Source organism: Carica papaya, chromosome 9 (genome assembly GCF_054855325.1).
Source record: "Carica papaya isolate Zhongbai chromosome 9, ASM5485532v1, whole genome shotgun sequence".
Classification (NCBI taxonomy): Eukaryota; Viridiplantae; Streptophyta; class Magnoliopsida; order Brassicales; family Caricaceae; genus Carica; species Carica papaya.
This window is the reverse complement of record NC_142317.1, coordinates 444,058-462,197: the sequence shown is the minus strand read 5'-3', so window position 1 is coordinate 462,197 and position 18,140 is coordinate 444,058. Positions and strand designations below refer to the sequence as shown.

General features: G+C 32.8%; 2 protein-coding genes across 4 annotated transcripts; both read left to right on the top strand.

Moving 5' to 3' along the window:
• The first annotated feature begins 2,312 nt into the window (after positions 1–2,312).
• On the top strand, positions 2,313–5,721 carry LOC110810343 (hydroxyproline-rich glycoprotein family protein). Its single transcript, XM_022036494.2, has 2 exons — positions 2,313–2,659; positions 3,874–5,721. Exons 1-2 carry the CDS (start codon positions 2,567–2,569, stop codon positions 5,215–5,217), a joined length of 1,437 nt encoding a protein of 478 aa, XP_021892186.1. The 5' UTR covers positions 2,313–2,566; the 3' UTR covers positions 5,218–5,721.
• Positions 5,722–7,923: 2,202 nt separating this feature from the next.
• Positions 7,924–11,267, top strand: LOC110810380 (Divalent ion symporter). 3 transcript variants are annotated; one of them, XM_022036542.2, is made up of 4 exons: positions 7,924–8,080; positions 8,727–10,016; positions 10,438–10,627; positions 10,901–11,267. In XM_022036542.2, exons 2-4 carry the CDS (start codon positions 8,841–8,843, stop codon positions 11,161–11,163), a joined length of 1,629 nt encoding a protein of 542 aa, XP_021892234.1. In that variant the 5' UTR covers positions 7,924–8,080; positions 8,727–8,840; the 3' UTR covers positions 11,164–11,267. The 3 variants fall into 3 exon arrangements, with proteins under 3 accessions (XP_021892234.1, XP_021892233.1, XP_021892232.1); XM_022036541.2 differs by having other exon boundaries at positions 7,925–8,105; XM_022036540.2 differs by lacking the exon at positions 7,924–8,080 and adding an exon at positions 8,112–8,273.
• The last annotated feature ends 6,873 nt before the right edge of the window (positions 11,268–18,140 follow it).

Below are 18,140 nucleotides of genomic sequence, written 5' to 3'. Positions count from 1 at the left end.
TCAACTCCGACCTACCTGATAACTCAAACATGTGGAGTGCTGGTTTAGCTTTAGGCTTGTAGGACCATAACGACACCAAGCCAACCCATGAGAAAGAAAGAAAGAAAAAAAAAAAATATCCTCCTAACAGTCTCTTCTCTTTTTTCTGGACCCACCATTGAAATACAATTAGCTTCTTGTTCTTGTTCTCATCAATTTAATCTCTTTATATATATACATACACACACATACACACACACACACACACACACACACACACACATATATATATAAGATTCCCATGGTTATATTGATTTTACGAACTAAGAATTTTTAGTTGTAAGTACTGTTAGATAATACAATCATTAGATACAGAAGTCTTTCTGTTATTCTAATATTATTATTTTGAGTAATATTTTATTTATAATAATTATTTATAAATAATTTATAATAACTCAAAAACATTATTTGTGGGTTATCGGGAATTTTTATTTATAAAATTTTTAAAAAATTAAATATACGAATTACGGCCCTCGAAGAACATGATTATGTTAGACTTTTTTCGATACGTGAATCTAATGTGAATTTTGATATACGTATCAAACTATTAATTTAATAGTCATGTTTAAAAGCGATCGAATACAGTCAAATAATATTGAATTTTAATGAATTGAGTTTAAGTATGAACTTGTAACGTGTAAATACTATTTTTATAATATTTTTGTTTTACGATTATCGAAACGAGAATCGTAAAAATTTATCGATATAAAATACGATTATGTTCTTCGAATCATAAGTTCGTCATTTTATTTTTTTAAAATTTTATCGTCAGAAAAAATTAATTTTTAAAGTATCGTATTAATTCGAAAGATTCCACCGCATGACGCATAGTAATGTAAATTTTTAAACAATATGGAAAGGTGAAAAAGAAAAAAGAGTGGCAGTAATGTAATTATAAAAAGGTAATAAGTAACGTCTTTTAGCGGGTAAAAAACAAGGTTTCCTTTTTTAGGCTTTTCAAGATCTTAACTCCAACAAAACCTCGTTTCTCTCTTTTAGTGTGGGAGAGGACCCAAAAAAGTTAGTCATCATTAGCTTAAACTGTAAATGTTAACCCACTAATTTATTTTTAATTACATTAAATTATAATTATATTTTATTAAAAAATAGTAAAATTTTTAAATTAAATTACCAATGAAAAGGTAAAACAGTAATTTTTTTTAATTTTTTTTTACCTTTCTAAATAGAGAGAGGTTTCGATGGGTTAATTAGACCAAAAGATAGGAGGTTATGGATGTGACGTCATCGTCCGAGAGAGAGAGAGAGAGTCGTTGTCTCGTGCACGAGGGGTGGCGCACAAACCCCATCGAGCAAGTGGGTGTGCGCACACGTGCACATCTTTCCTCCTTTTTTTTTTTTTAATTTTTAATTTTTTTTTATACATAAAGTTGCCACGTTATAAAGCGAGGAAAAATTAATTTTAAATTCTAAATTTCGATTTGTCCAAAGTACCCTCACTGATGTCACGAAATTACAATCAGAGACTATTGGTCATCTAATCGGACGGTCGAAGCTGCATCTTGAGAGTTGACTTCCGCGTGGCCCGCAGTACCGGACGAGGGTGAGCCACACCGAATACGGTCACGAGATCCACGGCTCGCTAAGGGACAAGACAGCCCACGCAGACCAAACTAATTACCCACCCAACACAAACAAATTTTTTTTTTTTTTTAATTCACGAGTATCTCGCACCTCGTCTCTTGTCTCGTTCCTTCTCGCCATAACTGAATGGCTTTACGGTAAATTCGTGCAAAAGAAGAGGGTAATTGAATATAAAATAATATTAATATTAATTAAAATAACGGAATGTCGAATAAAAATAATAAAAATATTTTTAATTACGAAGCAAGCAAAGGAGGTTGTTTCCACTCTGTCATCTTCCATTGGACGGAAATTGCCACGTCATTATTGTGGGTCCCACCGGTAAATTTCTCGCACGGACTGACAAAATTAAGCTGCAACGACGAGGACGCGTTTAGAAATTAGAATGTCGTTGGGGAAATATGAATTTAAATAAGCGTTACAAATTAAATTTTAATTTTATATTTTATTTATTAAATTTTCATGCGCTGAGATTTATTTATTTATTTTTAAATTAATTTAATGAATTAAGTGATTGAATTATAAAAGCTCCAAAATAATTTGGTTAAAAAAAGGAAATATTTTGGTATTAAAAATTAATTAGGAGAAAATAGGGAGACGGGTGGGTCCCAACCATCTCTTCGAGCTGACATGGCAACGACTAAATGTGTAAAATGGATGAAAACTGGAGGATAACGACTGGAGAGGAATTGGACCGGAAAGAGAAGAAGAAGAAGAAGAAGAAGAAGAAGAGAAAGAGAAGAAAAGTTGGATTTGTAAAAAAAGTCTCAGCTTTCTTTCCAGTTCTCTCCTTTCTCTCAGTATTCTCTTCACTTTTTCTTTTTGATTTTCTTCTGGGTTTTTTCTCTGAGATCAAACAGTGTAAAACACTAACCTTGATGTTATTACATCAAACCGGCGTTTTGCGGCTTCACGACAATCGAGGATGAGGAACGTGAACGACAGCGTCGAGACTATAAACGCCGCTGCTTCTGCCATCGTCTCTGCCGAGTCTCGGGTCCAACCCACCACCGTTCAGGTACGTGAGCATATTTGTGAACACAAACAGGAGGGAGATGTTTGTGTCTGTATGAATATGTTTGGAGCTCTATGTTGGGTGGTGTGTGTTTTCAAGATTTGGTGACCGGCTCTGTTTGGTGGCCGAGAAAATAATGAAAGGGAAGCTAAAACTTAACCTTTTTTTCTTAATCATGAGTTGTTTGGGGGAAATTAGTGTTGGCTAATCAAGAAAAGGAAGTTGAATCTTGGGTGTTGTGCTCTGTGATGTCTGGCTTTAAGTGAAAAATCCATCTTCGGTTTTGTTTTTGGTGTGATTGGCTGGAAATTTCTTAGGCTGTCTGGCTATCTGTTCAACTTTTTTTTCAGAGAGAAAGAAAATGAATGTTGGATCTTATTATTACTTTTTCTTTTGCTTTTTTTTTGCTTTCTTCGTTGGGATCATTCTCATCAAGCGAGTAAATATATACTTGGGTTAGCCTCAATCTGGTGAAAGTTTTAGCTTTATTTGCTCCAGCACAGAAAATTCAACATTAAGATTTCCTTTATACCTTTTGGACCATCATGGCGAATTGAACCGAGAAAGCTACAGATCAGTTTTCCAGCCTTTTTTTGACAGTTTCTTTTTCTCCGTCAATGATTTTTCAGCTCCTTCCGGTTATATTTTTACAAATTTGGTGAATCATGTGTTGTCAACCCTGCCTACTTTCTGGATCACTATTTCAAATTGCTTCAATACTCAAGTGCTTCTGATCCCACTGCATAGTCCCTTTTGTTTAAGCTAAGCCGCATTTAATCTATTGCAGAAAGTACGAAACTTGATAGCTTTAATATATATTTGAGCATATTTTCTGTATCATGTTTTCAAGGGTCAGGACTAATGATGAATGTGAAGGTTACCCATTCTTTCTTATAGCAAATGTTTTAATATATCTTGCCTGAAAATCGAGAATGATTCGTTAAATAGTTCTTTGTCAAGTCTTATTGTATTTGCTTCTTCACCGTGCATTATGATCCAGTTCTGTTTTGGTTTGATTTAGTTATTTATATAAAAAAATCCATGATGATTACTGCTGATTTTTCATAGTATGATTGTTTATGGCTTTGCATTCTGCTGTAACTATTTATCTTTTCTCTAATCTCGACCAACTATTCTGGGTTGTGTTGAATCGAGTTATACTCCTATGCTTTCCAAGTTTCAATATAAATTACGTAAGGATTTTTGTTTAACTACAGAAAAGAAGATGGGGAGGCTGCTGGAGTTTATACTGGTGTTTTGGATCCCATAAGAACAGTAAGCGAATTGGGCATGCTGTCCTTGTTCCGGAACCTCCGGTAACAGGAGCTTCAGTCTCCCCTGCTGAAAATGTGACTCACTCTCCTGCCATGGTGCTACCCTTTATCGCCCCTCCCTCATCTCCTGCATCATTTCTCCAATCAGATCCTCCATCAGCTACTCAGTCACCTGCTGGTCTGCTCTCCTTTACTTCTCTTTCAGTCAATGCTTATTCCCCTGGTGGACCTGCATCAATCTTCACTATAGGCCCTTATGCAAATGAAACTCAGCCAGTAACACCGCCTGTTTTCTCTGCTTTCACAACTGAACCATCCACAGCTCCTTTCACCCCTCCTCCTGAGTCTGTTCAACAGACAACGCCTTCGTCTCCTGAAGTTCCATTTGCTCAGCTTCTGACATCTTCATTGGAGCGTGCTCGAAGAAACAGTGGAAGCAATCAGAAATTCATGTTATCCCATTATGAATTTCATCAGTTTTACCCTGGAAGTCCCGGTGGCAATCTTATATCACCAGGCTCAGTAGTCTCTAACTCTGGAACTTCTTCTCCTTTCCCTGATAAGCGCCCAATTATTGAGTTCAGAATGGGTGAAGCTCCTAAACTTATAGGGTTTGAACATTTTACTACTCGTAAATGGGGTTCGAGGCTAGGTTCTGGATCTTTAACACCTGTTGGCCACGGTTCAAGGCTGGGTTCAGGCACTCTGACTCCTGATGGTATAGGGCTCTATTCAAGGCTGGGTTCAGGAACTTTAACTCCTGATGGTCCGGGACCTGCCTCACGAGATGCTTTTCCTTTGGAGAATCAAATCTCAGAGGTGGCTTCCCTTGCAAACTCAGAAAATGGATCTAAGAATGATGAAACAATGGTTGATCACAGACTCTCTTTTGAGTTGAGCGGTGAAGAGGTTGCCCGTTGTCTTGAGAACAAGTCGGTAGCATCAGCTAGAACTACATTAAACTGTCAACAGGACAAAGTGTTGGAAGCTGGAAGGAATACGGATCCAATTTTAACAGATAGTCCGAACCATTATGTGTCGCAAGGCACAGAAAATTCTGCTAAGATATCCGATAAACCTCTGGGAGCAGTGGAAGGGGAAAATTGCCATCAAAAGCATCGATCAATTACTCTTGGGTCAAGCAAAGAATTTAACTTTCATAACAGAAAAGAAGATTTCTCTGAGAAGCCTAATGAATGGTGGGCGAACGAAAAGGTTGCTGGGAAAGACGATAGGCCAACGAGCAACTGGACTTTCTTTCCCATGCTGCAATCAGAGGTTAGCTAACATTGGACCACTCTCTAGGTATGAACTATAAGTACATTTCTGGAGTGCTAGAAACACTAGCCTACCAGATGTAAATCCGAAGGTTATTTCTGTTAATAGCCACACAGCTCGGCTGGGATCAGGGAAATGGATAAAGTTCAAAACTTTATGACCAAAAGAAGAACCCAAAGAGGAAATAGTTCAGAGGATCAGTAGTTGGTCATCAGTAGATCATTCTTTTAAAATTTCTATACCTGATGTTATACGAAACAGAGCATTCGCCGTATAGGGTATTTGTCTTGTGAGTTATTTTTATCTGTCTCTTTGTAATAATAAGAAAGTTGATCTTGAGAAATTCTTGGACTCCTTTTAGTTTGGATGTGGGTTTATCCTCCCTGCACTTCTTGTATAGGTCTGTCACTCACTGAAATGCTTCGTAGATGAGAGACAGAGATGTATTATCTCTAGATATTTCAACTGTTTATCAATCCATGTCCATGTCCAGCTCTGGCAACTGTTTATCAATCCATGTCCAGCTCTTGATGAATCAGTGAAGATGGGGAAAGAAGTTTGGTGTAGTGGGTGATAAATTGATATGAATTTATTGGTGGACAAATATTTTTGTAGGGCATATTATCCCTACTGATATGCATTGAAGTATGCATATATATCATGTATACATATCTATGTATAGTTGATGCCAGCACCATTTATGGTTGGCGAAGGATAAGATAATAAGTAATGTGGCCTTCAGTTAGGTCACAGCCTCACAAACTAAGTCCATGTACATGGCCTACATATTTGCTGTGCAAAACAACAGATGTTGACTCTACCCCTATTCTGTACTTCATAGAAGAAATACATATACATATGCATATACATATATATATATCTGTATGTATGTATATATATATATATATTTATATATCAGTAAGTCTGATTTCGTATAATTAATTGTAGGGTAATTGAATTTCAAAAACAAAATTCAATTACCCTTTTAACAAGAGCTTATAGTTCATGTGTCAAGCTCACACTTTTGTATTGAATTAGAAACTTGTGCATTATATTCATTTAATTAATGGCAAATATATATATATATATAGTTTGGTATAAGACCCAAGTGCTATAAATAATTGTATACTTATTATATGTATTGGAATTAAAAAATGCCTCAATGATTTAGGAGAGATACATATAATATAATATATATATATATGCATGTGGAGTCAAAGTTGTCTTTTCATTTTAGAAAAAACTTTAAGTTATACTTTTTCGCATTATTTTTTACAAGGTTTCTTATCAATTTTTTTTTTTATATTAAAGTATTAAGCTTGTTGTCTTCATATATTAAAAAAAAATGTGATTATTATATTTTATATAAAATTTCAAATCATACAACTATTATAAATTTAAAATTTTAGAACTTGAAAATTTATATTTAAAAAAATTATTTAATTAGTGGTATTTAGATCTGAAATCTTATAATAAATTATAATAATTATTTTTTTAATTTTAAATAAATTTATGAAGTGACAACTTATCTATCAATGGGACATGACCCTTTTAAGAAATTATTATTATTTTTTTGTTTCTACAATAAATCTCCTCCACAAATAATAATTAAAAAAGAAAATATTATCTTTCCTACTAAAATTAATAAAACTTTGATTTAAAAAAATAATAAATTAATGATGTAAGCTTGGAATTTTGTTTGCCCATATTAGTATTTTTAAACTAATTTTTTTGGGTTAGTACTAAAACTCTAATTAGTACATGAAAATAGTAATTAAATTACAATATATTTAACATATTTTAAAGTATACAAATATGTAAACTTATAGTTATTAAATTATTTAATTATGTATTGTGATAACACCATCCTTTAAATTGTATTTGGTGTATTTATTAATTTTGCTAAAATTATTTTAAAAAATTAATAATAAATGCGATAAAGCACAAGAGGTAGTAATTTAGATATTAAATTTTTATTTAGCACAAATATATACATATATATATACATATACATATACATATATAATGCTATATTAGTTTACGTGGCTCATGATTCATATCAGCCAATACAAGAATTTGGACCACGAGTTTAAGCTAAAACTTTAGGTTGACCATTCTTAAATTGAGTTTCATAGAACTTTGACTTTAGAGCCTCGTGGGTCACCCATCTTCTCTCAATCATGAATGGATACACCCACATGCATATAATATATATATATATATGTATGTATATCTCATAGTTACCCATCAAATCTATATGGAGGAATACTTTTATCTATATATATATATATAGATTCTTGCATGCATTAGTCTAAGTTTAAAGTTGAATAGTAAACTAATAAGCTTTAAGTTTATGGTGATTCATTTGTTTATGGGCATCCATAAATAGCAATATTACAGTAAAGGGAATTACTTATATGCAATGATGACAATAAAACAGTAATTAACTAATAATGGCATCTACTTCTTGGCTTCAAATTCAGGCTTTGAGAAAATTGTAGAAGTAAATTATTCCATTTGCACTATTCAATATTATAATAATAATGAATTATATATATATATATTAATTTTTATCATGAAAGACCAAAAATTTGTGGAAATTAAACTAAGGAAAATGAAAACTGAAATTTTTGAGAGGAAAAATTGGTCTTTTTTTAATAACGAAGGAGCTTATAAAAATGCTGTAGCAATTATCAGATCCAGAAGCCGCCAAAAATTATGCTGGCAGATTCCCAAATGGAGTCCAGTAGGCACCAGGCTCATGACTGTTGATTGCATTGACCACGTGGATGTTATCAGCCATGAAAAAGTTCCTCTCTTTCAGATGTAAAGCTAGTCAAGTTTTGCTCTTTGTGATCCACTTTTCTCCCTTGTGAGTTTCTAACCAGAAACAAAAAGTAAGTTTAATAAAACAAATTTGGAAATCTAATCCACATGTAATCCATAAAATAAAGCAAAGTGCCAGAAAGGGAGCTGCTTTTTTCTCTTTTGCATGCAGAATTACAAGGGTTTTCTAATCTTATTATTTCTATATGTTGAATTAACTTCATTGCGTCGGAGCTCAGGTGAGATTTGTTTTGTGTGCGGGAGGAAGTAGTGAGTGTTGGGCACCTGGGTTTTCTGGAATTTACTCAGATTTGTCAACTATTAGGAATTATTGAGTATTGTTTGTTAGGATTGAGAAATTCTGAGTCACTCTTTTTTCTTTGGTTATGGAGTTTTCTCTGGAATGAACATGGAAGTATAGTTGTTTTGTATCATTCTTCTGCCTTGTTAATGTTAACAATTGACTGTTTTTAGTTTTTTGTTTTCTGTCTCTTGAATTTGTATCTATACAAAAACATGCCATGGTCCCGTGGGTGGACTATGCTTGAGCAGTTGATTTATATTGAATTCTATGCAGTCCAGCTGTTTGATTACTGTTCCAAGAAGAATCTGCTATTCTGTTTGAGTTTCTTGATGTTATTTTTAGTGTAGAATCTGTGACGATAATATCCAATAATGTTTTCCTGCTACAGGAACCAGTGAAAAACTGAAATGGAATCGTCTTTGGAGCTTAAATAATCAATCTCTTGGGTCTTTAAGTTAACAAAAACAATTTCAGGCTTTCAGCTTACCAAAGCTTGAAGAAAATGGCCATGGCACCTACAGTAAAGCTGGTTCTTGGTTCCGTAGCTTTTGGAATCTTCTGGGTATTGGCTGTTTTCCCTGCTATCCCTTTTCTACCAGTTGGGAGAACAGCAGGTTCCCTCCTTGGAGCCATGTTAATGGTCTTATTCCGGGTGATAACCCCAGATCAGGCCTATGCTGCTATTGATCTCCCAATTCTGGGTCTTCTTTTTGGGACAATGGTTGTCAGTGTTTATCTCGAACGTGCAGATGTGTTCAAATATTTGGGCAAGTTATTAGCCTGGAAGAGTAGAGGAAACAAGGACTTGCTTTTCAGAATCTGTTTGATTTCTGCCATTTCAAGTGCCCTTTTCACCAATGATACTTCTTGTGTTGTTTTGACTGAATTTGTGTTGAAAATAGCAAGACAACAGAATCTTCCCCCTCATCCATTTCTGCTTGCTCTTGCTTCAAGTGCCAATATAGGTTCTTCGGCTACTCCAATCGGTAACCCTCAGAATCTGGTTATAGCTGTGCAAAGTGGGATTTCGTTTGGGCAATTTGTTACTGGAATTCTCCCTGCAATGCTCATGGGAGTTGTCATGAATGCTTTGATTCTTCTTTGTATGTATTGGAAGTTGTTATCTGTTCGTAAGGATGAAGAGGATGCAACTTCTGAAGTTGTAGCAAATGAAGATGTGACCTCTCATCGATTTTCTCCTGCAACGATGTCACATTTATCATCATTGAACTCTCAAGATTTGACCTTTATTAACTCACAGGGATCTTCTAATGTGAATATCAACACAGGCCACGTAGATCATTCGATTAGGAACCGAAATGGTTTGAGTGAGAGTGAAATAAACAGATCATCTAGTAGTGCTTTTGAGTCCGCAAGGAACTCGAGTGCATCAAAAGATGTGACTAGTGATGTATCTTCGCAGAAAAGAGATGAGACCGAAAAGAATGAAACATCCATGGAATCCTTTACGGATGCGTTTTCGTTTCAGTCTTTCGATGAAAAGGAAACCAAAACAATGAGGTGGAAAAGATTGTTTTGGAAATCATGTGTTTATCTTGTTACTATAGGCATGTTGATTTCTTTGCTTATGGGTCTGAACATGTCTTGGACTGCAATCACTGCTGCTCTTGCTCTCATTGTTCTTGATTTCAAAGATGCTCGGCCATGCCTAGAAAAGGTAAACCTCTATTCTCGTTACCAAATTGATCGCATTAAAGGATAGTTCGATCTTGTGAAATAACCAAGTGAAACCAATCATCACAAATAGTATAATATTTTTCATAACTTAGATATCGATTCATTTCTTCGTGGACAAGTTTAATAGATTGAAAATATAGATTGAGCATGAACTTACGATTGATTGCGTTGAAATTAATTAGCAAAACGGGAGCGGGAACTAGAATTTGAGCTCTACACTTCTAGTTTTCGTAACACGTAAAAGAATAGAGGTAAAATGAAAATTCACACGAAGTATTTCGATCAGTTATTGTAGATTTAAAAGTTCGAAATATAATAAAAAATGTTAACGGGGAATTGGAAAGGTCGATTGCTTATTTGAGAACATATTCTCATTTCAATTGTATATTGTGATGGGCCAGGTATCCTATTCACTTCTAATTTTCTTTTGTGGGATGTTCATAACCGTTGATGGCTTCAACAAAACTGGAATTCCTAGCGCCTTATGGGATTTGATGGAACCTCACGCAAAGATTAATCACGCTAGTGGAGTAGTAGTTCTTGCCCTGGTCATACTCCTCCTATCAAACTTGGCTTCGAATGTCCCAACTGGTAGGTTGATGTTTTCCCTTATGCATACCAGCTACCTCCAGGAATTCTTGCTCAACATACATAAATATATCCATGTACATATATATACATGTAATGCAAATACATTTGTCTCATTTTTTGGGTGAATGGCTTGCAAGAAAATATAGACCAACCTATCCAGAGACCAAAACCGCTTAATTTTCACGGTCTATGATGCATACTCCTAGCTTATGATAGCCATGAATGCAATGAGATTGAGATTCTAAAGTTCAAGTCTTTTTCTTTTTAATCTAGTGCTCTTGCTTGGAGGAAGAGTTGCTGCATCGGCGGCTGCAATTTCTGCGGCCGATGAAAAGAAGGCATGGCTGATCTTAGCATGGGTGAGTACGATCGCCGGAAACCTCTCCCTTTTAGGGTCGGCGGCCAATCTGATAGTCTGCGAACAAGCTCGACGAGCACCTCATCTGAGTTACACCTTAACTTTCTGGAAGCACCTTAAATTTGGAGTTCCTTCTACTCTTTTAGTCACTGCCATTGGTTTGATGTTCATAAGATGATGATGTATCAATTGTTCCTCATATTTTCAGTGTGAAAATTTTAATAAGATCAACTTTTTGGGTTATAAATGTAAAAAAAAAAAAAAAAAAAATTCATGGAAAAAGCTGTAAATTAGAGAATTTACCAGGTTGTTGCATGGTAAAATATGAAATTTCTTAGAGGAAATGTAAATTATAAAATAAAGTTATAACTATATATATATATATATATACGTAATGGATTATAATATGAACATAATACGATAAAAAATAATTTAATCTAATTTATTTGTATTTAAAAATTATATTATAGGTTAAAAATTAAGTTTAAAATATAATTGATAACAAATTTTTAAATTAAAATTGTTTAAAAATATAAATACTTTGTGTATATTCACACTAAAATTAATTTTTATTGTTTAATTTTTTAATTAACAGAAAGCGCGAATAATAAATTAATGTGTTAAAATTTTCTCCCAAACCTTTAACGGCAAAATGGGGGGCGACCTTTTCTGGTTCTCTTATCCACACTTTTTTCAAAACCTCCACACTTATATTATATATATATATATATATATATATGTAAGTGACATGGGTGGAGGAGTTTCTTTTAGACTCTCCCTACAAATTTATTTGGATTCATCCAATTTTTTTTTTAACCCTCAAATATTTACATATATATATCTCATATATATATATATATATATATATATATATATATTAGTTATTAATATTTAATAAAATAAATTTATGAATCAATTTAATTTTAAATTAAATTTTACAATAATATAAATTATTATAATAATTACACAGATTATATTATTATATTAATAATATAATAATTAAAAAAATATAAATATTAAATTTTTATTTTAAAAATAAAAAAAAATTAATTTATTTCAAATATTAATTATATTTTTAATGCTAACAAAAAAATATTATAATATTTTATTTAAACTAAATATCTTATTTATTTAATTAAATTAAATTATCTAATTTAATTCTCAAATAATTAAAATAATTAATCTATTCAGCAAAAGTTAAACCATTCGTTAACATGCGACCCTATAGGTTAAACACTAAACCGGTAGTAAATTGATCAAATTAATTTACTAATTAAAATTGACATCTAGCAATACATTTTTACGATCAAATAGTATAAAATGTATAATTATTCTGAAGAACCTGCTAAATAAATATATAATACTTCATTCTATCATTATTACTTCGGGTGAACCCTATAATATGATTTAACCGTCAAATCTCAATAGGTAACCAATTATATTTCATGTCAATTATAATTGTCTAATAAATTACATAAGAAACTATATTATTTTTTTATTCAACTGTTTTTTGCCAAAATCTTAATTTAGTTATTATAATAAATTATAACATAGAGTTTAAACTTATTATCAAAGTTAACAGATTCTGTCTTAATTAATAATTAATTTTACATGTATTTAATCACACCCAATATCATTTCAACTACAATTTTATGACTATATGTATTCAGAGTTAAAATATAATAAATTACTTATCAATTAATACGATGATCTCAAGTTTAAAAAAATTCTTATATCTCATCAAAATAAGAGAATATTCTATTGACAGTTTAATGTAATATTAACTATTAAAAATTCTCAATTGAGTCGGTTCAATGATCATATCTCCATATGCATAATTCGTATATGTTATTTAGTTAATGAGATTAACTAATCTTTATTTTATAAAAACTATTACATATATATTAGTCTTACTGGATCATTAATGTCTCATTTTGATGATCAAACGATTAATAATATTTTAAATTAAATCATAAAAGTTTTTACTCTCATTACCAATATCTCCATCTTGATATAAAACTTATAAATTTAATTAAAGATTTTATCACATAAATTGAACGATAAGATAATAAATATGATAATAAAATACTATTGTCGTATATTAAAATAAATTGTTAAATAATAATGTATTCAATATATTACACAAATAATTAGATCGTGGACATAACACTTATATTCTCAACAATATGCTTATGAATTTTACAAAAATAATTCAGATTATTCTGAACATGTCGTCTTTGTAAAATTTCAATTTAAATAACAATCAAACCCTTCAAAAGGCTTTTTCGCTAAGAGATGAGCCCGAGTTATTTTAACTCCATGGGCCTCCTCCTTTAATAGCCCACAAAACGTGTTTACATATATATATATATATGTATATGTATGTATGTAATAATTTACTACATATATATATATATTAATAAATATAACTATATTTTTTCGTACATGGGAAATATCATGTTATTTGAATTAGATATTTTTTGCTAATAAATATAAATATTTAAATATATATTTGGAGGAAATTAAATATATAAAATATATATTCAACAAATATCTATCCTAAAATATCTATTGATATTAAAAAATATATATATATATATCTTGACTTATTCTCTAAGGTCAGCTTGGAGATTGTCAAGCCAATATTTCAACTCGCTTATATATTATATTATTAGACATGTATTGAATTCTTTGGTTGACTTTTCATTTTGGTTATGGTAGTTTGTTTTTATTTCCTGTTGTATTATATATGTAGTTGATATGATATGATTATAATATACATTTATATATATATATATATGTGTCTGTATGTATATACATATTTTGCTAATGAAATGAATATTAAAATACAAAATTTTTACATATAAATATAAATATAATATAATATAAAAATATTTAAATGATAACTAAACGAATATTTACTTCTTAGTTACGTAATTTTTTGTTCGGAATAAAAATTTAAGTTTCGATTTAATTATTAGTGTTGCGTGTGAAGAAATTGACGACCGATGTCAGTTTATTCATAAAACATATAGCAAGTTTAGATGCAGTCTAAACTTAGCTGGAATATATAATACTTAACAGCATCCCAGTGATAACATGTCGGCGAGACGGTACGACAAGATGGTTAGCTGACTTGATGATAGAGAAAATTTAAACTAATGAGAAGATTTGTTGATGTATCTTAAATTTTAGTGATATTTATTTATATTATAATAAATATTTTATATATTTTTTTTATATTTATTTATTCTGATAAATATTTAATTTATATTTTAAAAAAAGTTTATTTGTAAAAAATTCTACTAATCTTTTTATAAATATGTTCGTTAATTTATTGATAATGTATTTTTTTTATCATAGTAAAATATTTTTATTATTAGTTTTATTCGTGAATATAAATACACTATCGAATTACGTAAATATAGTATAAAAATATTTATTAATTTTTAATTATTTTATAAAAATAAAACCTTTTTTTTTGTCTTCAAACAATTACATGCATGAATGCACATAAACTTAAAAATTAAAAATTAAAAAATACTTACATATAATATATAAAATAATTCCCATCAAGAAAATGTCGGTCCAAAATATAGTTACCAAAAAATTGAACATATTTATATATATATATATATTATAATAATCCAAAAGTGTGAACATAAAATAAAATGGCGGAATCTTACAATTTGGAAGAGCTTTTCCTAGAATTGAAATCTCTCAAATGTTTAAGCAAAGCATCATTAACATTGAATCGATCCTCAATCGGTCACTATCAACACGTGGCATATTTTTAAATTTTTGAAGGAAGCATATATTAATTTCAATAATATAATATTTTTCCTAGTAATTATTATATTACCATGAAATGGTTTTTCGTACGCTTTAGATTTAATTATTGACATTATAATATATAGTATTTTTCGTGCTTATTAGTTGGTAACAGCTATATTTTACCATATACTAATTTTAATTGATAGTTTAGGTAGTATAACGGCACGTGCGAGATGGCTTCGCAGCCCCGACGGCGTCCCAATAGCAAGTCGCCAACAGAACATGATAATAAACAAGGCACGTGCAAGGATAATTGTGGGGGCAGTGGGGTCAAGTTTTCGGGGGGACCCACCGGGACCCACACCTCGGTTGCGCCTAATTAGCCCACATTCACCTCCCCGTTCTTAGTTTCCTTTTCGTCTCAACGACGTCGTCATCGTCACCCTTTCCCTAATTTTTTACCCTTCAATTCTCAACGTGTTTTTTTTTTTTTTAAAAAAACTAATATTTAATTTAAGTTATTGAATTTTTTCATTTGAAAAATATATTTTATTATTCTTATTAATTAAAAAATATCTTCTATTTTTGGTCAATGTAAGATAAAATAAAAAATAAAAACCAGATACCAATAAAAATTAATTTATACGAAGGTGGGTTATTTATTTTAACTAAAATAAAAATCTCGTGTAAATTACCATTCGCCTAGTCAACATATATATGTAATTTATCATTTATATCTAATTCCCGTAGACTGAGGAGTAAAATGAGGAATCTGCATGAGAAGAAGTTCACGTTTGATTATCTAGTTAGTGAAACAATAGCTTATTAAGACGATGATCAGTAACTGGTCCAAGAGGATGATCAGTTACATTAGAACTAAAACACGACTCAAACTCCTACAGGAGACAATAAAGAATTTTCTGTAATGGATAAAAATCTGACAGAGCAATGCCGCGTAGAGGTATAAAGTCCACGAATTGCGATTTTTTTTTTTTCAAAAAAAAAAACAATGACAGTACTTAGAGAATAAATATCGTCTAACTCTGTGCCAACAGTTATAATAATAGAGAATATATATTTTTTAAATTAGTGTATATATATATATATTCACACGATTACTATAAATATATAATGAATGAGATAATGGGAGAATAGTGCATTGATATTTTTGTACGAGTTGGAAAGAGTTTATAAAGGTTCCATTACTATTTTAAAAGAAACATGGAATTTTTGGATTCTTGGCCATGGGATTTTAGATATAAGATGAGAGCATATATAAACAATGAGATATTTATTATGCCTTGAAGATTATTAAATTGAACCTATCTTAAATCTTCAGCCTATCAATGGACCATTAATATATATGTACATATAATAAAGTTTTTTTTTATTAATACTATAAGTACAAATACGAAGGAATATGTGATATTATTTGATTTACTTGAATTATATTATTTAATTTACGAATGTATTTATGGTGACGCAACAATAAAATTATGATAAATTTTTGTTAATATATTATAGTTTAATATTATTAGATCATCTTAATTCGAATGGATATAATGGGTAAAAATGTATGATTAGTAACGGCCCCGGAAATTTAAAATGGAAATTATATTATAAATATCAAATGCGGAAGCGAAGACAAAATTTGATTAACATCCCTTACACTAAAACCAAAAACGTGCTCACAAAATATAAAAGATTAAACTACCTAAAGGGGAAACTTGAAAGTAAAAACTACGAATGTGACTATGGAGTCCTTAGGCGTCCCCTTCGTCGTCCTCCTGCAGAACCGGCTCGGGAACGATGTCCTCTTGATCTGAAATGATTAAATAAGGAATGAGCTACACTAGCCCAGTAAAGACATTACGATATCTCACCGTCACGGAGGTAAAGGTGGGTAGAAAACACAAAAAGACCAATGGAGCATAAATTACAACAAATCCTTTTATCGAAAATAAAACCTTTACCATTTACTTACCTCGGTGAAATTCATAAAAACAATATACGAAAGCAATAACATCATCGTCATCATGAAAACATATATATGAATTGTATAACATAATACCTATCACACTCTTCGTAATTCAATCGTTACACAACATATTTTCCTAATTTACCAGCCCACTAGTATCCATGGGGATCCATAGGGGTCCCGCTACCCGTTAATCCTTAACACTCGAAATCATATTCCAGGGTCGTCCCTATACCCCGTCCGGTATGGGTGCCAAAACATAGACCTCATTACCCCGTCCGGTATGAGGGTGAAACGGGCCGTCCTCATACCTCGTCCGGTATGGGCACCAAAACACATAAGATCTCCATACCCCGTCCGGTATGGGAGACCACAATCCCGGTAGGGTTCCCTACGGACCCGGTCCGTCCACCATCTCCTAGGATATCTAGTCAGGCTGAACACATTATACAATTTCCGGGGCCGTTACAGTTGGTATCAAAGCCGCATTTTCTCGGACCCATCCCTTACACTAATGTGCCTTAGAGAAATACTCACCGATATATTGTTACTCAATCATTCCTTGTGAATGCAGGAACACAGAAATGAGGAGGAAGGCCCCCACTAAACCGAACGGTCCCAGATAATTCAATTCGGGAGGATTTAGATAGACTATTCGAGATGGTGGAGGCTCTCGCAGCTGCCCAGCGAAGGCAAGAGGAGAGAAGGGAGTTACCGGGACCTCCTCCGCTAGTGCAGGTTGAGCCCCCGCTACAGCAGGCTGATCCCGAGCCACCCCGGCAGGAGCCTGTTCCTCCACGATACCACCCGGCACCACAGCCGCGGTACGATCCGGTACCACAGCCACAGTACCAACAGGTGCCGCCACAGCACATTCCAGTGCCCCCACCACATCAGCAGGCGCCACCACAGGGTCCCCCAGTTCACCCTCAGCCGGCCCCAGTCCCTCTACCTCGGGACCCCACTCCCTCCTTGATCGACCCCAGCTTCATAGAGAGGTACAGGAGACTGAACCCTTCTACTTTTTCAGGTGGATCCTCGTTCGAAGAGGCCCAATACTGGCTGGCAGAGACTGAGAGAGCTTTTGAGACCTTGGGAGTAGTTCCTGAGCAGAGGGCTGTCATTGCCTCCTACATGCTGGTAGGGGAAGCAGTACGCTGGTGGGAGCTCAAGCGGGCCACCCTGCCTGTACCAGTTACTTGGAAGCAGTTCCTAGCGGCCTTCCATGCGGAGTATCTCCCTAAACACATCCAACATTTAAAGGAAATGGAATTTGCTCAATTGGTCCAGGGTAATATGACAGTGTCGGAGTATGCCCGCAAGTTCCTGGAGCTGGGCCGACATGCCCCGGAGACATTGTTGGATGAGGGCTGAAAGGCCAGGAAATTCCAGTGGGGCCTCCG